This window comes from Centropristis striata, chromosome 22, assembly GCF_030273125.1.
Source record: "Centropristis striata isolate RG_2023a ecotype Rhode Island chromosome 22, C.striata_1.0, whole genome shotgun sequence".
In the NCBI taxonomy this organism is placed as follows: domain Eukaryota; kingdom Metazoa; phylum Chordata; class Actinopteri; order Perciformes; family Serranidae; genus Centropristis; species Centropristis striata.
Genome location: NC_081538.1, coordinates 30413424 through 30437338, shown reverse-complemented (window position 1 = coordinate 30437338; position 23915 = coordinate 30413424). Strand labels below are relative to the sequence as shown.

Genomic DNA, 23915 nt, shown 5'->3' with positions numbered 1-23915 from the left:
CACACACATCTCACCGGAACACCAGTAAACACACCGTCCGCAGCACACACACACACACACACACACACACACATGCAAGGGCAGACCCCTTCGGTTGACCAGCACCAACCGTTAAACCGTTCGTTAGCGTGTTAGCTGCTAACTTGGCCCCGCTGCTCGTTAACCGGTGACCGCTGCTCGTTAACCGGTGACCGCTGCTCGTTAACCGGTGACCGCTGCTCGTTAACCGGTGACCGCTGCTCGCCGTTAATGATAAACACGTTAGTCAGCCTGTAACGTGAAATCACCGTAACGTCACTGTAACCTCACCCGTTGCGTCAGATTAACACGAGACAACACACACACACACACACACACACACACACACACACACGCATTCGCACGGTATCAGTTACCAACTTTCACTAATTCCGCGCCGCCGTCACCGTGCGGAGCTCCACCGGCGCCGCTGCACACACTGCACCGGCGGTAATTAGTACACGCTCTCACGCACGCACATACACACACGCACACACACAGGTATGCACTAACACACACACACACACACACACACGGACACCTCGCCGGTCGGTCGGTGGGTCGGTGTGAACCGGAGCGGCTCGGTGTGGCCGGTCTTACCTCCCTCCTGGTCCGGTTGGAGACAGGCCGGGATGTTTTTCTTCCAGCCGGGCATGATGCACCTCAGGGCGGATAGGGAGTCCAGGGCGGCCCGCTAGCAGACACACACCACCAGCAGCGGGAGGAACATGGCTAGTTAGCTTTAGCTTCAGCTGCTACACAGGGATCCACCTCCCCCTGCACTCTGAGCCTACCTCTCTCTCTCTCTCCACCTCTCTCTCTCTCCCTCTCAACCTCACTCAGGCACGCGAGCCTCCCTCTCTCCCTCTCTCTCTCTCCTTTTCTTCTCTTTGTTGTCTATGTCTCTCGACCCCCTCCCCCTTCTGTAACTCTACCCCTGGAGCCTCGCTGTGGTCTCTGGAGGAGTGGGAGAGAGAGCTAGAGTAGTGAGAGAGAGAGAGAGAGAGAGAGAGAGAGAGAGGGGGGTGACGTGATGACCGTGAAGGTAAACTGGGGTACCGTTCGAACGTTCGATTCGCGCGTTCGAACGTTTGATCTGTGCGTTCCAACGCGCAAATCGAACGTTCGAACGTTTGATGTGAGCTTTCCGAACGTTCGGAGCCCGCCAGCCTTCTAATTCTTCCTAATCTGCTACTTTGTTCTCGCTCTTAAATTGTCCGCCAGCATTAAAATATTCCTTTCAACATGTCATTAATTTTCGCAGCCATTTAAGTGATTTGCCGCTGAAGCAGTGAGCACGCGCCTCCCGCCTTCATTCATTCATACAGAGAGAGAGAGAGGGAGAGAGGGAGAGATATTGATAGAGAGAGAAAGAGAGAGAGGGAGGGAGGAGGAAGAGAGTGAGAGAGAGAGTCTTATATCTTACTGTTATTGTGTATTATCCAAATATTTGGAAAAAGTTGTACTTGTGCTTTGGCAATATATATATATATATTTTTTTTAAATATTCGTGCCAAGAAAGCCTTATTGAATTTAGGTGAACTGGGGTACCGTTCGAGCGTTCAATTTGCATGTTCGAATGTTCGATTTGCGCGTTTGAACGTTCGATTTGCGCATTCGAAGGTTTGATGTGAGCTTTTAAAAGTTTGATTTGGTGCTTCGAACGTTCGATTTGAGCGTTTGATGTGAGCCTCCCAACGTTCGATTTGCATGTTCGACGTTCGAACCCAGACCCCGCCAGCCTTCTAATTCTTCCTAATCTGCTACTTTGTTCACGCTCTTAAATTGTCCACCAGCATTAATATATTCCTTTCAACATGTCATTAATTTTCGCAGCCATTTAAGTGATTTGCCGCTTAAGCAGTGAGCACGCGCCTCCCGCCTTCATTCATTCATACAGAGAGAGAGAGGGAGAGAGAGAGGGAGATTCCTATGTCTTACTGTTACTGTGTATTATCCAAATATTTTTGAAAAAGTTGTATTTGTGCTTTTTTTTAACATTTGTGCCAATAAAGCCTTATTGAATTGACTTAAATTGAGAGTGAGGGGGTGACGTGATGAGCGTGGAGGCAAACTGGGGTTCCGTTCCAATGATCGATTTGCGCGTTCGAACTTTCCATTCGTTTGAACCCCGCCAGCCTTCGAATTCTGCCTAATCTGCTACTTTGTTCTCGCTCTTAAACTGTCCCCAGCCTTAAAATATTCCTTTCAACATGTCATTCATTTTCGCAGCCATTTAAGTGATTTGGCAAGTAAGTGAAGGCAGACTGGGGAACCATTCGAATGTTCATTTTGCGCGTTCGAATCTTCGATGTGAGGTTTTGAATGCTCGATTTACGAACCAGACGTTCGAACCCGAACCCCGCCAGCGTTTCAATTCTGCCTAATCTGCTACCTTGTTCTCGCTCTTAAATTATCCCCAGCCAAGAAGAAGAAGAAAAAAAAATACTCATTTCAAAATGTCATTAATTTTCGCAGCCATTTAAGTGATTTGCCACGCGCCTCCCGCCTCCATTCATTCATAGCAGAGAGAGAGAGAGGGATAGAAGTAGAGAGAGAGAGGTAGACTGGTTGAGAGACGTCAGCCAGAGATCAATAAAGCTCCCTCAGCTAAAACAGCTTCAGCTGCAGCTACAAGATGAAGATGAATCACTTGAACGTCATGGAGACGGATAGATCCCAAACAAATGACACCAGCTTTAAAAAAAACACAAACTCTGATCAGTTTACCGCCCCTCTGTGACCTCGTCTCTCCAGCTCCAGAACTGCTCCGTCTCAGCGTTAATCACCAGAAAAAATACCCCAAACCGTCAATCTCTATAAACCCCAGAAGGAAATACAGCACTTAATGCTTCTCTCCACAATCCTCACATACTCTGCTACAGCGTCTGGCTGGAAAATGACTCAGTCTGTTGCAAAAAATATATATTTTTAACCTGATTTAAACAAAAATGATTCCCATAAAAGGTGTGTCCATGCTTGATTTGTACATGAAACCACATGTAATAAAACATTTTATACTGGTATGTCAATGTTTTGTTGACATATTTTCATAGAAATTATATTTTGCAGGTCAAAATCATAGACATTTTCATGATCACACAGATCTTCAATAGTCACGTGACACATGCAAAATCAAAAGACGAGGTTGAAAGCTGAGGTGAAGCATGGACCCTGACAGATACAGTCATGGGAAAAATGATTAGACCACCTTGTTTTCTTCAGTTTCTTGTTCATTTTAATGTCTGGTTCAACTAAAGGTTCATTTGTTTGGACAAATATAATGATAACAACAAAAATATCTGATCAAAGTTTAATTTAAGAGCTGATGTCTAGATATTTAACATGGGTTTATTGATAATGATTTTGGTTATTATAAAGAATGTTTCCATGACTGTAGATATAAAAATTAAAAAAGAAAAAGACAATAAAAAAGACACAAATTGACAAAAAATAGATGTGAAAATGACCAAAAAAGACACAAAATAACCAAAAATAGATGTAAAAATGACTAAAAAAGACACTTTGTTGTAGCCCGCTAGCCTGTATCAATCACATTGCAGTTAATCAAATCAAATAAATAAATGATACGCCTTTTAGTTGGTCTCTCTAAATGGCACCCAGTTGGTCTTTTACATTACATTACATGTCATTTAGCTGATGGTTTTGTCCAAAGCGACTTACAATAAGTGATTATACAGGAGTGTACATACAGGAGTGATATATAAGTGTAACGCAAAGTGCTAAAAAAAAAAGGCACTCACTTCTTCACCATGTCACGACGTTACAACGAGGCAGCATGGAGCCCTGCTGTCAGCTGAACTCTAAAGTTTCATGTCCAATTTAATGCATCAACCCTTTTTTCCACAAAGCTAAAAAAAAAAACATCGTCAAGTGTAGTAACATGATTTTTATTTTTATTGCAAAGATTTTTCTAATTTTGACGTGTTTCCTCCATTCAGTCTTTTGTGTTTACTGTTTCTTTCTGTGTTTTTTTGTGTGTTTTTTGTAAAAAAAAAAATGTGTGGTTTGTGTGTGTTTTAAATAGAAGCCCTGTGTTGCGAGGGCTGACGGATGGCCGTGAGACGACGGACTCACGACGCAGCGGATACGGAGTCGCTGGAATCTCACACAGTGGTTATAATGGATCGTATGGGCTCCATCGACGGATCTGCAGCCGTTACGCATTCAGTGGGGTTTAGGAGTCACTGTTTATATTCTGCTTCCAAACGCCTCTAATATGTGAAGAAATCCAGACCTTATAGCAGGTTATTTCTGGTGTAAACATGATCAGTAGGTCATACTGGGGCCTTTTAGTAAAGCAGAGGACTTAACAGAAAATATACCACAGGACTGATGGAAACGGGATCACTGTAAAATAAAATACATGAAGTATCATCAGAAACAGCCTCCCACTGAGTCCCACAGTCATCATCATGATCAGCAACATGCACAACAGCTGCGTCACCGTCACAAACTGTACACAAACTGTACATAAACTGTACACAAACTGTACACAAACTGCTGCAGCACAAACAATTCTACAATTCTACATTGTCATTCAGCGGAGGTTTTTATCCAAAGAGACGTACAAATGAGAGTTAATACAACACAGGCAAGGATGAAGTCAAGAAACAGAGTCAGAGCCGTGGGTTCAGTTTGAGTCCATGGAGGAGAAGGTCAAAGGTCAGACCTGATCTCTGCTTGTGCTGAAGGAAGTGTTCTGCTGAATGAAAGTGTCCCATTGTACCACAGGAACCAGCAGCCTGACACACAGAGCAGAAACGTTCCTGTGAGTCACGAAGCGTCTGTCTAGTGTTTCTGTGATGTCAGCGCTCACTCTTTGTTCTCCACTCTGAGTAGAAAAATTAAAGGCTGAAATCTGGCAGAATGCCCCTTTAATCCAGCCGGGAGGAGTCGAGTGGAGTCGGGGGAGAATTCCTCAGAACGAGTCGGGACACGAGCACACCTCACATACCTGCAGGAGTGTGTGTGTGTGTGTGTGTGTGTGTGTGTGTGTGTGTGTGTGTTAATATGTCTGCAGGTCGTTACTTAAACACAGACGATCCTAAAGATAACGACACATTTCATAATGATGTATTTTATCTTTGGCAGAGCTGAGAAACATGTTTATTAGTGAGAGATTCATCATTTCTGTCTCTGTGTTTGAGCTGCTGCTATAAAGACTTTAACCCTTTGAGTTCTGGGCAGTTTTGTCTGTTTTTGGATCCTGTATGTAAACTTTAAAAATGGTGACCATGCCATGCTGGGATCATTTCTTTCAGCACCACCTCACTGATGTTACCTGATCATTATTTTTTTTTTGCTTTGACTTCCTATTTTCAATCTTTGTAGTACATACTTTTCGTCCAAAAACATGCATTACTTTTGTTTTCATATGGGACACCAACACCATTCTCCTGGTTTACAGTACAGGGTTTGGTGTCAATCAGTTCGTTTACATGACACTTGAAACGAATTAACCGGTCGCATTAGCAGGTCGCATTAGCCGGTCGCATTAGCAGGTCGCATTAGCCGGTCGCATTAGCAGGTCGCATTAGCCGGTCGCATTAGCAGGTCTCATTAGCAGGTTGCATTAGCCGGTCGCATTACCAGGTCGCATTAGCCGGTCGCATTAGCAGGTCGCATTAGCCGGTCGCATTAGCAGGTCGCATTAGCCGGTCGCATTAGCAGGTCGCATTAGCCGGTCGCATTAGCAGGTCGCATTAGCCAGTCGCATTAGCCGGTCGCATTAGCAGGTTGCATTAGCAGGTCACATTAGGCGGTCGCATTAGCAGGTCGCATTAGCAGGTCGCATTAGCCGGTCGCATTAGCAGGTCGCATTAGCCAGTCGCATTAGCCGGTCGCATTATCCAGTCCCATTAGCCGGTCGCATTAGCAGGTCGCATTAGCCGGTCGCATTAGCAGGTCACATTAGCCGGTCGCATTAGCAGGTCACATTAGCCGGTCGCATTAGCCGGTCGCATTAGCAGGTTGCATTAGCCGGTCAGTATCAACAGCACTAAGTGTTGCCCCCTCAGAATCACCAACCATCTTGTTGTTCTTGTTGTTCTAAAATGCCAGTTTCCCGCCTTTCTCCACATGTTTATTATGGCGTATCAGGTCAACAGAAAGGCGCCGTATTAACCTGCTGAAACGACGCATATCACCACCCAGTGGTGAGGAGGAGGACACGTTCCCGTCAGTTATTCAGTTTTCTCAGCTGCATGTAAACTGAGACAGGGACAGAAGTCCAATTAGACGCCAAAAGTGATTTTTAAGCACAGCTCGATTAAACTGTGCATGTAAAACGCTGATTCATAAATTCATAATCAGAAACAGAAACATGGGGACAGATTGGTGTATCATATGCACGCAAAATTAGATTTTGGTGTTTGCATTGCACGTGATTTGAAGATCTTTGAATTTAATATTTGTATTTCTTGATCTTTAGTGGTGTTACTGGTGCTCAGACTGGTGATATGGGGCTGAAGTAGGAGGTCAGAACTGGTTGCAGATGAATGAAGTTGTGGGTAAAAAGGACACGAAGGGTAAAGTAGAGTATAATTAATTTAATTAAAGTGCAAGTACCTCAAACTTGTCCCTCAGTATTAGAGTGAGTGTGTTTACTGTCAGTCTGCCTGCAGGTCAGCAGACGATATCAAAAGTGTTTTATTGGAGCAACAAACTGCAGACAGAAGGTTTAAAAAGAACAGAAAGGATCCACACGGCTGGATGTTAAACGTCTGACAGCTTCAGTGATTAACTGACAGCCATCGTTCATCCCCACGGAGAGGAGGAGGAGGAGGAGGAGAGGAGGAGGAGGAGGAGGAGGAGGAGGAGAGAGAGGAAAAGGAGCAGTGAAGTGGAAGGATGAGTCTCTGCAGGCTACGAGACAAAAAGCAGAGAGACTGACCTCAATATGAGACAAACAGAGGAACAGAGACGATCCTGAAGCCGTTTGGACTCCAGTCAGAACACTTAATCACTCTTATTAATTATTAAATTCAAATTAAGTTTGTGTCAGTTAGCCTTTAAACTCTGTGGTGGATCCAGAGGAACTGGAGACATTTAGTCCAGTAATCCAGTACACTCTACACATACTTTATACTTTTACTGCTCTACATTTATTCTATCAGTTTATTTCATTTCAAATGTAGATGATCAATACAATATCAAAGTAAACTGATAAATTATTATTTGTTAATATTTTTATGCTATAAGCTGTGACTCTGACATGGAAATTTGGACATTTTACTGTTATTTTTGGTACTTTATGTATATTTTGATACTAGGACAATTTAAAAAATGTATATTTTTATGTATGTTATATTATGTTTTGAATTGCTCTTGATATGTTGTTAGTGTATTTTTATTATTATTTTATTTTTATATGTCTTATTATTTACTATTTACTGGTTTCCTACACACACACACACACACACACACACACACACACACATATATATAAATATAATAATAAAATATATTATATATAATATATTAATAATATTTATATAATATTTTATATATATTTATACATATTATTAATATATTATATATAATATATTAATAATATTTATATAATATATATATATATGTATGTATATTTTTATTATATTTATATATATATATATTATATATATTTATATATATTTATATATTATATATTTATATAATATATTTATATATGTATGTATATATATATATATATATATATATATATATATATATATATATATATATATATATATACATACCGTATATAGTGTTTTTAAGCTGCAGTGTTGCAGCTTTTACTTTGAAAGGCTCAGGAAGAATGGATCAGATTTCAGAACCGGACCAACGAGTCGGGACACGTTTAGTCTTCAGGTTTTCTACTCAGATTTTCCACCTAAAGTACAGAATATGTACATCCTCACTTCTATATGATCATCTTCATCATCATCGTCGTCGTCAGTTTAAAGCTTTTATCCATCAAACCTTCATCACATATTCATCATCATCACCATCTTCATCATGGTCACAATCAGAATCAGCAGGATGGTTTCCTGAGAGACGACGAGTGTTTGAGATGCAGCTGGAGCCTCATTTCATAGATTACTGTCAAACGCTGTCAATGCATTTACACACACACACACACACACACACACACACATGCATGGACACACACACACACACATACGCATGGACACACACACACACACACGCAGGAATCACAGCGTGCATATGTCAGTGGTTGCATTATGTGTCAACAGAGAGAGAGCCTGGGGGTTTGTAAACATCCCACTCAACTGATCTGTGACTCACACACACACACACACACACACACACACACACACACCACACACACACACACACACACTCACACACACCACACACACACACGCTCGCGCTGAAAGCATTCAAACAGCATGAATAAACAACTACAACATCCTGAATATCTTGAATGTCTCTTCTGAATGTATGAAATTACTGTGTGTGTGTTTCTGTGTGTGTGTGTGTGTGTGTGTGTGTGTGTGTGTGTGTGTGTGTGTGGGTGATTCATTATTAAGCAGAGGATAATGTGCTCAATATAGCTCTAAATACACACAGACAGAAACACACACAGTTGCTGTATATTCGATTCGGTCTCTCACTTTAATTCATCCAGCCAACAGGAAGTGGTTCTCACTGAGCACACACACACACACACACACACACACACACACACACACACACACACACACAGACGCGCTGCTGCAGGTGATTGTGTCGATAACATCAGGTCGGTTTTATCTTCAGCTGCTCTTGAAGCACTTAAAGAGAAACAGAAAGTCACAGATAGAAACATCACATTCTCCTGTTTATTAAGTATTTATTTATTACTTTATTATACAATATTTATCATTTAAATGTGTCTTTTTTCGTTTACTGTTTTTCATTGTTTTTTTTATTGCTTCTTATATTTTGTTATTTCATATTTTATGACATTTTATATGCCTTTTGATATCTACTATTCGCTGTTTTTTCTTGATGTTCTTGTTTCTTTTTATATTTTGTTTTTATTATATTATTATTTTTTCTTTTACATCTCATGTTATTTACTTTTTTCATTTTCCTTGACTTATAAGACATATAAAATAATATATATTATAATAATATTTTCATTCTAATATTTGTTTTTATTTTACAATATATTTTATAAATAAATTGTATTTATTTGATTTTTTAATACTAATGTGGGGTCATTCATATATATATATATATACAATTCTGTTCTATTGTCTTTTTATATTTATATTAAATGTCTCTTTTATTTATTGTTTTTCTTGAATGTTTTTTAATTGCTTCTTATTTTTTTATATTTGATTACATTTTAAATGTTTCTTTCCGTAAATTTTAATCTAATTTTTTTAAAATCTCCTACAATTTTTTTAAATATCCAAAAATGCCTTAAAAAAAAAAAACCCAAATATATATATATATATATATATATATATATATATATTTTAAATATCAAAAATGCCTAAATATTTCCCAAAAAATTTTAATTCTCAAAATAATGACGTAGTATCTCAAAATATATGTATGTTTTTTTTAATCTCCAAACATGTTTTTAAAATCTTAAAAAATTATTAAAATCTAAAAAAAAAAAATAAAAAAAATTAAATCCTGAATTTTATTTAAGCTCTCAATTTTTTTTTTTAATCTCAAAATAATTCCTTAGTATTTCGAAATACAAACCTGAGTCTTATTCAGGCAGAAAGTGTCTCCTATAATAATAATAATGATCTTTTTTTCCCCACATTCATTTATAGAACATATACAGCAGTAATGCAGTAACAGAAGTAGCAGGGTAAATATTACATTAATAATATTTGGGAAACATCTAAATAATACAAAAATAAATACATACATAAATAGAAAATGAAAATAATAACAATAGTAGTAAAATAATAATTAAAAAAAATAACAATTATAATAATAATGAATAAATAAATAAATTATATATATATATAAAAAAAAAAAAATATTGCCAGGTTTCACAAGCAAAGACAAATTAAACTGAATCAAAAATACTGAAGTGGGAGCATAATCATAATAATGATCTTTTTTTTTTTCCACATTCATTTATAGAACATATACAGCAGTAATGCAGTAACAGAAGTAGCAGGGTAAATATTACATTAATAATATTTGGGAAACATCTAAATAATACAAAAATAAATACATACATAAATAGAAAATGAAAATAATAATAATATAATAATAATAATAATATAACAGTAGTAAAATAATTATTATTAAATAAATAAAATAATAATTATATATATATATATATATATATATATATATATATATAAATATATATATATATATATATAATAAATATTGACAGGTTTCACAAGCAAAGACAAATGAAACTGAATCAAAAATACTGAAGTGGGAGCATAATCATAATGATGATGTGATGGTGAACTGAGAACAGACCGTGACCTCTGACCCCGCCGCGTCCTCGCTAACCCCGCCCCTCTGCAGAGAGAACGGCAGCTCCGTTCACACAAACCGAGTCCTCCTCTCCAGGATGAGCCAGTGTCTGTAGAGAAAGACCCGCACACACCAACCACAGACAGGCTGCAACAGACAGGCTCCAGCACCACAGACAGGCAGCCGGAGCCGCACACAGACACACACACACACACAGACAGACAGGCAGACAGACAGCCGGAACACACACACACACACACACACGGAGAGAGGCAGCGCTAGCAGGAGGCTAACAGCTAACAGCGACATGGCGAGCGCCTCGTACCACATCTCCAACCTGCTGGAGAAGATGACCTCCAGCGACAAGGACTTCAGGTACCTGACCCCCCACACACCTGTCCACCTGTCCACCTGCTCCTTTAACCCTTTACTGTCTCTGCTAGGTGTTTAAACAGGAGCTAGCTGCGGCCTGCTAGCCTGCTAACCACCTGTCTGATCATCAGCTAGCCGCTAGCTAGCATCAGTTAGCATCAGTTAGAGTTGATTTAGACACAAACTGCAGCCTGTAGGCACCAGGTGAGTGCGACAGGTGAGGCTGCAGGTGAGGCTGCAGGGAGATGCCGCCACCTGGCCGTTAGCTCGCCTGTTAGCATGCTAGCTCACTGACTTCTGTCATGCCGCAAGCTAGCGTGATGTGGAGTTAGCTCCGAGGCTAGCCCTGATGCTAGCTCTGATGCTAGCCGGGCAGGGGAGGCTGGGAGGCGGGCAGGAGGTGCTGAGGGCTCGGCTGGGTGGTCTGGTGCTCCGGGGGGAGGAGGAGTAGCTCCAGGAGCACAATAATAACAGGTAAACAACATGTAAACACATGGAAATAACATGTAAATAACATGTAAACACACCAGAGCAGCTGCAGGAGGAGTCAGTACTAGTAATAGTACTAGTACACACTGAAGTACTCTGAGTACTAGTGCACACTGTGAAGTACTCTCAGAAGTATTACTGTAGTACTGCAGTATGTGGGTGTATTTCTGCAGAATGTAGTTAAATACTAGACATTGAACCCTCTGACCCCCCTCAGGCTGTTTTAGGGCGGTTTTTGTTCGTTGAACACACCGTGTCCTCGTGTTTCACTGCAATATATAAAATATACATAAAATCTATATAATCTATAAATCTCTAAGTCCTGCAGCTCTGTGACATCAGCACAATCATGACTAGGAGTAGGAACAACTCAAACACTCTTAGTGCAGAAAAACAGTTAGAATGACAGAAACCAGAAAGAATGTTCATATTCTCAGTATTGTCATGTCTCCTGTCCTCTCCTCTCAGCTCTGTGTAAACAGCCTCTCCTGTCCTCTCCCCTCAGCTCTGTGTAAACAGCCTCTCCTGTCCTCTCCCCTCAGCTCTGTGTAAACAGCCTCTCCTGTCCTCTCCTCTCTGCTCTGTGTAAACAGCCTCTCCTGTCCTCTCCTCTCTGCTCTGTGTAAACAGCCTCTCCTGTCCTCTCCTCTCTGCTCTGTGTAAACAGCCTCTCCTGTCCTCTCCCCTCTGCTCTGTGTAAACAGCCTCTCCTGTCCTCTCCTCTCAGCTCTGTGTAAACAGCCTCTCCTGTCCTCTCCCCTCAGCTCTGTGTAAACAGCCTCTCCTGTCCTCTCCCCTCAGCTCTGTGTAAACAGCCTCTCCTGTCCTCTCCCCTCTGCTCTGTGTAAACAGCCTCTCCTGTCCTCTCCCCTCTGCTCTGTGTAAACAGCCTCTCCTGTCCTCTCCTCTCAGCTCTGTGTAAACAGCCTCTCCTGTCCTCTCCTCTCTGCTCTGTGTAAACAGCCTCTCCTGTCCTCTCCCCTCTGCTCTGTGTAAACAGCCTCTCCTGTCCTCTCCTCTCAGCTCTGTGTAAACAGCCTCTCCTGTCCTCTCCCCTCTGCTCTGTGTAAACAGCCTCTCCTGTCCTCTCCTCTCTGCTCTGTGTAAACAGCCTCTCCTGTCCTCTCCCCTCTGCTCTGTGTAAACAGCCTCTCCTGTCCTCTCCTCTCGGCTCTGTGTAAACAGCCTCTCCTGTCCTCTCCTCTCTGCTCTGTGTAAACAGCGTCTCCTGTCCTCTCCCCTCTGCTCTGTGTAAACAGCCTCTCCTGTCCTCTCCCCTCTGCTCTGTGTAAACAGCCTCCTCCAGACAGGAGCTACCTTCCTCTAACATGTTGTTTCTTATTTTGATACAGCAGAGTATCGTGATATTTTGTGTGGTGATATTATATTGATTGATGGCCGCCAAGTATCCATATTTCACTGTTTTGGTTTTTTTCTGAGGCCATAGCGGACTCAACTCTATGAATATAGTGAAGACAGTGGTATCACATGAAACTAGAAGATGTAAGGAATCTATAGGGGTGTGATGATACGCTCAGGTCGCCAGACGAGACATGATATTGAGTTCACGAGAACAAGATTTTAAGAAAAAGAGCAACACGGTGGTCTAGTGGTCTCACCTCACAGCCAGAGGGTCGCCGGTTCGACTCCCGCCTGCAGCTCTTCTGTGTGGAGTTTGCATGAACTCTGGCTTACTCCCGAAATTAAAAAAAAACATGCACTAAATTGTCCGTAGGAGTGAATGAGAGCATGGTTGTCTGTCTCTATGTGTCAGCCCTGTGATAGATCGCCCAGCTGTGATCGGCTCTTTACATGCATGATGTAAGCATGAGCTTTAATAAACTTCTTTTCTTCTTCCACAAATTGAAACTAAAACTAAAATTTATAAAAGATAAAATAAATACAATAAAATATTTCTTTCTTTTTTTCAAGTGCAAACAATATGAGCCGTGTTTCCTTTAGGGGGAAGAGTGGAATGTCTCAGGCCACGCCCTCTCCACACGGAGAAGCAACTGTGGCCGCCGTCGCTAACTGTGCACAACATCAGCAGCTGATCATAAAAAAAGCAGCATGGCTAATTATGCACAGAGTCTCTGCTGATCATAAACATAGTGATGGTGAATTAACCAGCATCACTAACTGTGCACAGAGTGTCTGGTGCTTGTTGTAAACAAACAGAGATCGCTAAGCTAACACCTCCTGCAGCAGCAGCACATACACACTGTACTGCTACAGAGCTAACTGTTAGCCTGTTAGCACATACACACTGTACTGCTACAGAGCTAACTGTTAGCCTGTTAGCACATACACACTGTACTGCTACAGAGCTAACTGTTAGCCTGTTAGCACGTACACACTGTACTGCTACAGAGCTAACTGTTAGCCTGTTAGCACAAACACACTATACTGCTACAGAGCTAACTGTTAGCATGTAAGCACATACACACTGTACTGCTACAGAGCTAACTGTTTGCCTGTTAGCACATACACACTGTACTGCTACAGAGCTAACTGTTAGCCTGTTAGCACATACACACTGAACTGCTAAAGAGCTAACTGTTAGCACATACACACTGTACTGCTACAGAGCTAACTGTTAGCCTGTTAGCAGGACTGTGGCGCTTCGATTCATTCTGACTCTTCTTAACGAGCCTCTGCGACGTCATTCTGGCTGCTTGCTGCTTCTCCTCCTTCTCCTCCTTCTCCTCCTCCTCTTCTTTTGGATAACTCGCAAATCTCGCACGACAGATTTTTAACGCGACAAGAAATATCGTCGAGTTTAATCTTGCGAGATCTTGTGTTAGAGATCTCTGATTTCTGTCAACTGTGTTATTCTGCACAAAGACTGTTTGAGTTGTTCCCACTTCTAGTCATGATTGAGCTGCAGGACTTCAAGATTTTATTTATATTTTATATATTTTATTTATATTTTATATATTTAAGACATTTTTTTCCCGGCTGACTTTTAGGAATATACTGGAGCTATCAAATGAAACAAGAAGATCTAAGGAATCTTTAGGCACCATGTGGTCAGGATATCATGTCGCCAAGTTTTAGAAATAACGCTGCAAAGTTAGGCTGAAAAAAAAGTAGAATTACCATATAAAAAGTCAAAATTACAAGAAAAAAGTAGAAATTACCAGAAAAAATGTTGAAATTGTGTGTCAGGATATCGTGTCGGGAAGATGTGGAAATAATGCTGCAAAGTTCGACTTTTTTTAATGTTTGATTCAGAAACATTTTTAGCAGTGAAGCTAAAAGATAAAATGCTGCAGTTGTTGTCGTCCAACTTGTTTGATTTCAGTTGAGTTCAGTTTGACTGGATACTTTGTTGGTCAGTTTGTGACTTTGACTCATTGTGTTATGTTCAGTTAAAGTCGAATATGACATGTCACAAGTAGTTTTATTGAAACTGTTTATTTAAGTGAACATAAATACTGTATAACAACAGCAGAACCTTTTTTTAAAAAAATCAAAGCTCCATAAATTGCACATTTAAATAAAAATATCTTAAATAAAAATAGCCTATGAAATAAAATAGGCCAATAGTTTTGTCTTCCATGGATGTAGCATTTATTTTAAATCTCCAAAAAATGCCTCAATATCTTCAAATATTTTTTGAAAATGTCAACATGACTTAATATCTCAAAATATATATATATTTTTTTAATCCCAAAAAAATGAATCTCAATTGTTTATTCTTAAATCTCCCCAAAAAAGTAAATATAAAAAATGCCTTAATATCTCCATATATATATATATATATATATATATATATATATATATATAAATCCTTAAATATTAACAATTAAATATAAAACATGCCTTGGGGCAGTCTGTGGCCGAGAGGTTAGGAATCAGGCTTGTAACTGGAGAGTCGCTGGTTCGAATCCCGATACTGACAGGTATAGGACTGACGTGCCCTTGAGCAAGGCACCTAACCCCCCCCTCCACAGCTCCACGGGCGCAGTAATGTGCTGCCCACTGCTCCTTGCATGGTGTGTTCACTTGTGTGTAAAATAAGGATGGGTTAAATGCAGAGGTTGAATTTCCCCATTGTGGGATTAATAAAGTACTCTTCTTCAAATATCTTCATATATATATATATGAAGATATTAATCCTGAAATATTATTTTTAAGCCTCAAAAGTTGTTTTTTAAATCTCGAAATATTTTTTTATATCTCAAAATAATGACCTAAATAAAAACTCTTCTGTCCTCTTATATCATCGTCATCAAACATCCGTGTTGTGTCTTTTTATCAGGAAATCTTCTCACAAAAAACAATCTGTTAAAATGATTTTTGTACAATCAGTAAAAAGCATCAGAGAGCGTTGAGACACATGAATGAGTGTGATTGGACCCTGGTGTGTTTTAACTGGGGAATAAAACCATGAAAGAGGCTCTGCTCCCTACAGATCCTCCATGTTTAAAGGAGTAAAGTGAGCGGCGTCCTCGTCTCTGAAGCTTCTCCAGGACGATCACAAGCAGCAGCACCACTAATCACATTCATCACTAGTGACAGCAGCTCTCTCTCTCTCTCTCTCTCTCTCTCTCTCTCTCTCTCTCTCTCTCTCTCTCTCTCTCTCTCTCTCTCTCTCTCTCTCTCTCGCGCTGCAACAAACCCATGAAATGTTGCCAGGCGGAGCGTTGGCGGAGCTGACCCTGTGGAGGAAAAGACTCCTTCTCTCCTCATCTGGAGCTTTATTGCTGCAGAGAGTCTTACTCTCTGCCTCCACTCAACACATCCACAGCTGTCACAAACGTCTCACGATCGCTTTTGTAATTATAATGTGTGCAGGCTGCGGAGGAAAAAACACAAATACTGGATCTGGAACGGTCTCAGAGGACAAAACTCCAGATTAAAGGACTCGGATCAGAGCAAAATACTAGACATGAGGGCTTTTATAAAGTAGTTAAGATGCTAGAAGTGTTTTTTTTTTTCTATATTATCCTGGACATTACCTTCACCACAGTCTTTATCCTGATACATTCACTTTAAATATGTGGGTATAAAACTCCTTTAACCCTCTGAACCCCGACCAGCTGTTTCAGGGAGTTTTTCCTCTCTGTGTCCTCGTGTTTCACTGCAACATATGAAATATAAATCAAATCTATAAGTCCTGCAGCTCAATCATGGCTAGAAGTGGGAACAACTCAAACAGTCTTTGTGCAGAATAACACAGAAATCAGAAAGAAAAGAGTTGAATTTCTCTGATTAATTATATTTTAAAAATTTAAATAAAACAGAATTTTTATATAAACATTTTTTCCGAGTGCCCACAAGTAAGAAAAAAAACATATCACCAAAAAAGACACAAAATTTCCCCCAAAAAGACACAGAATGACAAAAAATAGATCCAAAAAATGGCAACGACAGACATAAAATGACCAAATTTTCTCCAAATATTGTTCATATTGAAGTATTGTCATGTTTCCAGCCTCTCCTGTCCTCTCCTCTCTGCTCTGTGTAAACAGCCTCTCCTGTCCTCTCCCCTCTGCTCTGTGTAAACAGGGTTTTAAGTGTTATTTTGCATGATTCTTGGTGGGAAAACTCAGTTTACCAGATCGGTTGATTAAAAAGGAATAATCGATTCATCCATAAAATAAAAAAAATAAATAAATCAAAGTGTGAATAAATTTAGTCAAGAACAGCCACATTTTTTACATTTTATTTGTATTTTTTTGTAAATTTATTTTATGATTGAAACCTTTTCCATTGTGTTTTGTTTACGCCACACATTATTTTAAATTTTGGAATTAATTTAATTGTAGAAAAACTGTAATTTTAAAAGCTGGGATGAGCAGCACTTACTAAGAAGCGGTTTAAATTGTATTTAAAGATGAAATAATATAATATTGCTTTCATGTTTATTTAATAATAGATTCAGTGTTTGTTAAGATTTCTTCTGGTTTGTTTTGTGCTCATCATGTTTAATTCCCCCTGAATGTTGCCGGGCAGAATATTAATATTATATTAATATCCTGATGTGAGACCAGAGATCATGTAAGATTTTAGATTAATCTTTCTTTTGTTAAATATATTTTTAGACCAAGTTGAAAGTGAATTAAAGCAGCAGAGGCACCTTTAGTTTTTCATATTTTTTAAATAAATGACTATTAAACTTCAGCTCACGTCTCGGCTGTTATGTTTAGTTTAAAATCTTTCTAATCTTTGTCTTTATCTTATAAAAGCTGCTCTGAATCAGGAGACGCTGATCAGGCTCCACAGCAGGTTTTCTGACTAAATATTTCATTAAAATAATGTTAATTTCCCTTTTGTTGTGTAGGTTTATGGCCACTAACGACCTGATGACGGAGCTGCAGAAAGACTCCATCAAACTGGACGACGACAGCGAGAGGAAGGTCTGACCCCAGATCATTACTGTTACTGTTTAAACTATCTACAGATGGATTGATCCACTGATTGATTGATTGATTGATTGATTGATTGATTGATTGATTGATTGATTGACAGGTGGTGAGGATGATTCTCAAACTGTTGGAAGACAAGAACGGAGAAGTTCAGAATCTGGCCGTCAAATGGTAAAAACCTCTTCTTCTTCTACTACTACTATTTCTTCTTCTTCTTCTACTACCATTTCTTCTTCTTCTACTACCATTTCTTCTTCTTCTACTACCATTTCTTCTTCTTCTACTACCATTTCTTCTTCTTCTACTACCATTTCTTCTTTTTCTACTACTACTATTTCTTCTTCTTCCTCTTCTTCTTCTACTACTACTATTTCTTCTACTACTATTTCTTCTTCTTCTACTACTATTTCTTCTTCTTCTACTACCATTTCTTCTTCTTCTTCTACTACTACTATTTCTTCTTCTTCTACTACTATTTCTTCTTCTTCTACTACCATTTCTTCTTCTTCTACTACCATTTCTTCTTCTTCTACTACCATTTCTTCTTCTTCTACTACCATTTCTTCTTTTTCAACTACTACTATTTCTTCTTCTTCCTCTTCTTCTTCTACTACTACTATTTCTTCTACTACTATTTCTTCTTCTTCTTCTACTATTTATTCTTCTTCTTCTTCTACTATTTATTCTTCTACTACTACTATTTCTACTATTTTTTCTTCTTCTTCTACTATTTGTTGTTGTTCTTCTTCTACTATTTCTTCTTCTTCTACTATTCTTCTACTATTTTCTCTTCTTCTACTACTATTTATTCTTCTTCTTCTTCTTCTTCTTCTACTACTACTATTTCTACTATTTCTTCTTCTTCTACTATTTCTTCTTCTACTATTTTCTCTTCTTCTACTACTATTTCTTCTTCTTCTTGTTATTATTATTATTATTATTATTGATTAATGTGTGTTTATTGTGTTTGTCCAGCCTGGGTCCCCTGGTGAGTAAGGTGAAGGAGTACCAGGTGGAGACCATCGTGGACACGTTGTGCACCAACATGCTGTCAGACAAAGAGCAGCTCAGAGACATTTCCTCCATCGGACTCAAGACCGTCATCGGAGAGCTGCCGCCCGCCTCCAGCGGTAATAATACTAATAATAATACTACTACTGTTAGTATAATAATATAACCGCCCGCCTCCAGCGGTATGAAATACTACTAATACTACTACTGTTAGTATAATAATATAACCGCCCGCCTCCAGCGGTAAGAAATACTACTAATACTACTAATAATACTACTGCTTATAATACTACCTGCCTAGCTGACTACCTTCCTCCAGTGGTACTAATACCACTTTTCTTTTTCAAATATGGTACAAATTCTGCATATAATTCTGTTTATCTTCTAATATTATTATATGTCTTTAGTGGTACAAATACTTTTATTTAGAAAATGTTACAGCCTGTATACAGTGATAGAACTATTTAAAATACTGCTGTTTTAAAATAATATCACCTATCTAGAATGGTAAATATACTACTATTATTAAAATATCTGCCTGAATACAGTGGTACAAAAACTACTGCAAAACTATTAAAACTACTAGTATTTCTTTTTCATCATTCGCTCACTTTTCTAGTGGTAAAAATACAACAAATTCCTCTTTCTATTTTTGTAACCACGTGTCTCTAGAGGTTATATTATATATCATGTTGTACTGATATTGAACATACAGTCAGTCCATCATGAGAAGTAATAACTCAGTTCTACAGATATTATTTGTTGTTTTACCATCATTTAAAGTGCCTTTAAATGAGTCCAGCTGGTGATGGATAAAGTGATGATGATGATGATGATGATGATGATGATGATGAGTGTCCGGCTGCAGGTTCAGCTCTGGCTGCCAGTGTGTGTAAGAAGATAACGGGTCGTCTGACGAGCGCCATCGCCAAACAGGAAGACGTGTCCGTCCAGCTGGAGGCGCTGGACATCATGGCCGACATGCTCTGCAGGTACACTTCCTGTCAGACACCCCTTCACAATAATACTCTGTGGTTGGTCACATGTTCATCATTACTGTGGACAGAAATCTCTCAGTTTTACATGTTTATTATTACAATATATCCTGAAAAACCTCACAAACCTCTCAGTAACTTGTGATGTAACTTTGCTTTAATCTGCAGTTAATCAGTCATTAATTCCACCATCAAGAGAGAATTCATCTGCAGCTATTTAAAGCATTTAAGTCATTTTTCAAGCAACAATATATATATTGTAATATAACAATATATTATCCTGTTTTTTTTTGTTTTTTTTCCCCTTCTTAATAAACACAGAGGGGCTGTGCTGCGTTCAGGGTGGCCTCTTAAAAAATTGTATTTTTGTAATAATAATAATAATAAACTGCATTTTTATAGCTCTTTTTGTAACAAGGTTGAAAAGGGCCCTACAGGGGAAAAAAGGAAAACAAAAACACTGGGGGGAAAAATAAAAAAAATATAGAGCAAAAATATTTAATAAACTTTATTTATATAGCACTTTTTACAGAGCACCTCACAGAAAAATACTAATAATGAAATATAAAAATAAATGAAAATAACATACAAACAACAGAGGGATCATTAAAACACCATAGGAAAAAAAAGAGCAATAAATAAAATAATAATAATGGTGCTATGCTGCCCGAAAAATAGTATTTCTATAATAATATCTAATACCAAACTGCATTTATATAGCTCTTTGTGTAACAAGGTTATAAACAGCCTTACAGAAATGGAAAACAACAACAACAAAAAACCCCTCAAACAACAAAAGGATCTGAAAAACACTACGGGAAAAATAAAGCAAAATATCTAATAATAAACTTTATATATACAGCACTTTTTGTTACAAAGTGCCTTGCATGAAAGAAAGGAAATATGAAAAATTAAAAAAACAAAAACAAACAGAGGGATCATAAAACCACCATAGGGAATAAAAGAGCAAAAAATTAAAAAAAATTAAAGTAATATTAATGAAGGCAGAGGTGCTCTGCTGCCGTACAGGAAAAAAACAACTAAAAATTGAAAACATAAAAAAAAGAATAAAACACAAATGGCAAAGGGATCAGGGAGCAGTAAAAGGATCATAAAATATTTTTAAAACGACAAGTGCTTGATGATTTAAATCCTGGAATATATTAAATATTCACAAATGCTTTCCTACAAAAAAATATTTAAAAAAAAAGATGATGATTTAAGAGGAATTTGTATATGTAAATAAAACAAATTAGTGTTCTTTTAATATTGACTTTTACATTTTTTATTTATCATTTAATAAAATAAATCGATAAATAAAATAAATGTGTAATTTAATTTAAATTTTAATTATTTTGTTTTTATTATACATTTATTTTATTTATTTTATGTTATTCAGTCTGAATTAAATGTAGCACAAACCAGTTAAATAAATATTTTTAATAATATATACTATTTGATTTATAAATTAATTGTTTAAAATGTATATATAAATAAAGAACAATACAACTAAAAATAATAAAATGTAAAACATGTAAAAAATATATTTTATTCTTTTTTTGTATTTATTTTACATTTAATTTATTTTTTCATTATATGTACAAAAAATTATTTAAAACAAAATGATTTTTTGATATTTTTCCTTTTGACTGATTTATAATATATACTATTTGATTTATAATTTAATTGTTTAAAATGTATATATTAATCAAGAAGAATACAACGTACATAATAAAATGTAAAACATTTTTTAAAATATATTTTAGTATTCTTTTTTTTGTATTTAATTTACATTTAATTTAGTTTGTTGTATGTACAAAAAAATATTTTTTAAAAAGTGATTTTTTTTTGTTTTTTTTCTCCTTGTTTTTTTAGTCACAATTCCTATAATAAAAATTGGTTTAGCAGCACAGCTCGCCTACAGAATGTGACCATGTTGTTGTTGTTTAGTGTAAATAAACTACAGTAAGTGTGTGTGTGTGTGTGTTCAGACAGGGCGGTCTGCTGGTGAACTTCCACCCCTCCATCCTCAGCTGTCTGCTGCCTCAGCTCACCTCCCCCAGACTGGCCGTCAGAAAGGTACCGCTGACCTTTGACCTCTCCGTCAGTCATGGTTTTATTACCAGGAGCCCCAGTTTGTTCTTCATTGTTTAAGAGCAAACTTCAGATTTATCGTTTTAATTTGGCTTTCACTTGAACCATTTTAAAATATTTTTCTGCTCATGCATCTTAGTGTAACATTTTCTCTTTTATGTATTTATTTATTTATTTATTTGCTGTTATTTATTAGTCTATTTATGTGTATATATTTTATCATGTTTAACTTTTTAATTATTTATTTTATTATTTTTTAAATTATTATTTTAATCTTTTTTATCTAGCTTTATAACTTTTTATTGTTGTTATTATTATTATTATTATTATTATTATTATTATTATTATTATTATCTACTTTTGTTTTTATTTTCTTACCTTACCATACTTTATTTTTATTTATTTTATCTAATTAATTTCTAAGCTTCTTCTCGTTCTTCTTCTTCTGCTTCTTCTTCTTCTTCTTCTTCTTCTTCTTCTTCTTCTTCTCCTTCTTCTTCTTCTTCTCCTTCTTCTTCTTCTTCTCCTTCTTCTTCTTCTTCTTCCTCATCTTCTTCTTCATCTTCTTCTCCTTCTTCTTCTTCTTCTCCTTCTCCTTCTTCTTCTTCTTCTCCTTCTTCTTCTTCTTCTTCCTCATCTTCTTCTTCTTCTTCTTCTCCTTCTCCTTCTTCTTCTTCTTTTTCTTCTCCTTCTCCTTCTTCTTCTTCTTCTTCCTCATCTTCTTCTTCATCTTCTTCTCCTTCTTCTTCTTCTTCTTCTCCTTCTTATTATTATTATTTTCGATAGATGGATAGATAAAGATTGGTTGGTTGATTGATTGTTTGATTGATTGACTGACTGATTGATTGTTCCAGAGGACCATCATGGCTCTGGGCCACCTGGTGATGTCGTGTGGTAACCTGGTGTTCATCGACCTGATTGAACATCTTCTGACGGAGCTCGGCCGCAACGACAACATGTCCACCACCAGAACCTACATCCAGTGTACAGCCGCCATCAGCAGGCAGGCCGGACACCGCATCGGTAGGTTGACCTCTGACCCCAACCAGCTCCACCACGTTATCTACCAGGAGTTGACCTCTGACCCCAACCAGCTCCAGGGTTAGAGTAGAGTAGAGTTTATATCTGGACCACAGACGCTAGTCAGGACTAACAACATGTCATTACAGATGAAATAATGAGTTACTACTAGAGCTGGGTGATTTGGCAAAAAAAATATCACGATATACAGTCATGGACAAAATGATTAGACCTCCTTGTTTTCTTCAGTTTCTTGTTCATTTTAATGTCTGGTTCAACTAAAGGTTCATTTGTTTGGACAAATATAATGATAACAACAAAAATAGATGATAAGAGTTTAATTTAAGAGCTGATATATAGACATTTGACATGGTTTTATTGATAATAACCAAAATCATTATCAATAAAACCATGGAAAATTGTTTTATAATGATATTCTTTTGGAATAAAATCAATTGTAATAACTTTTGACTTATTATTATCATCAATTACCATTTTCAAATAATTATTTAAGCATTTTTGACAGTTTTCTCCTCATTTTGACGTATTATTCCAAAATTCTGTTTTATTGTTTAATTTATATATTCTCCCTTAATATCTCATAAAAATAAGAGTTTTGACTTTATTTAAATAATTGTTTTATTAGTTTTATTATTATTATTATTATTATAATATTACATTCAATTTATATAGTGCTTTTCTACACATTCAAAGACCTGTTACATAAAATAAATAAATAGATAATTAAGAAAATAAATAAAAACGTATCTATTATTCATTTATATTGATTTCTCCTCATAATTTTGAGTAAACGTTTTGATTGCAATCAGTGATAATATTTCTTGTATTTCTGTTTATATAATAAGGTTTTCTGTAACTGTTTTGTGTGTGTGTGATCAGGAGAGTACCTGGAGAAGATCATTCCTCTGGTGGTGAAGTTCTGTAACGTTGATGATGACGAGCTGAGAGAATACTGCATCCAGGCCTTCGAGTCCTTCGTCAGGAGGTAAAACCTCCTCCAGAGTCTCCTCCAGCTGTTGTTGTTGTTGTTGTTCTCCTCTAATAATGTTTG

General features: G+C 37.5%; 2 protein-coding genes across 2 annotated transcripts in view; one reads left to right on the top strand and one right to left on the bottom strand.

Moving 5' to 3' along the window:
* grip1 (glutamate receptor interacting protein 1) overlaps positions 1 to 788 on the bottom strand; it is a 90701-nt gene extending 89913 nt beyond the window's left edge. The window contains exon 1 of the mRNA XM_059325935.1: positions 619 to 788. Within this exon, the coding sequence (XP_059181918.1) occupies positions 619 to 673 (55 nt within the window). The 5' untranslated portion in view covers positions 674 to 788. The remainder of the gene's footprint in view (positions 1 to 618) is intronic.
* Positions 789 to 10584: 9796 nt separating this feature from the next.
* Positions 10585 to 23915, top strand: part of cand1 (cullin-associated and neddylation-dissociated 1) — a 32211-nt gene continuing 18880 nt past the window's right edge. Inside the window, 8 exon segments of the mRNA XM_059325931.1 lie at positions 10585 to 10863; positions 17639 to 17714; positions 17827 to 17894; positions 18699 to 18853; positions 19603 to 19726; positions 21721 to 21808; positions 22678 to 22846; positions 23744 to 23849. Coding sequence (XP_059181914.1) covers positions 10796 to 10863; positions 17639 to 17714; positions 17827 to 17894; positions 18699 to 18853; positions 19603 to 19726; positions 21721 to 21808; positions 22678 to 22846; positions 23744 to 23849 — 854 coding nt within the window. The 5' untranslated portion in view covers positions 10585 to 10795.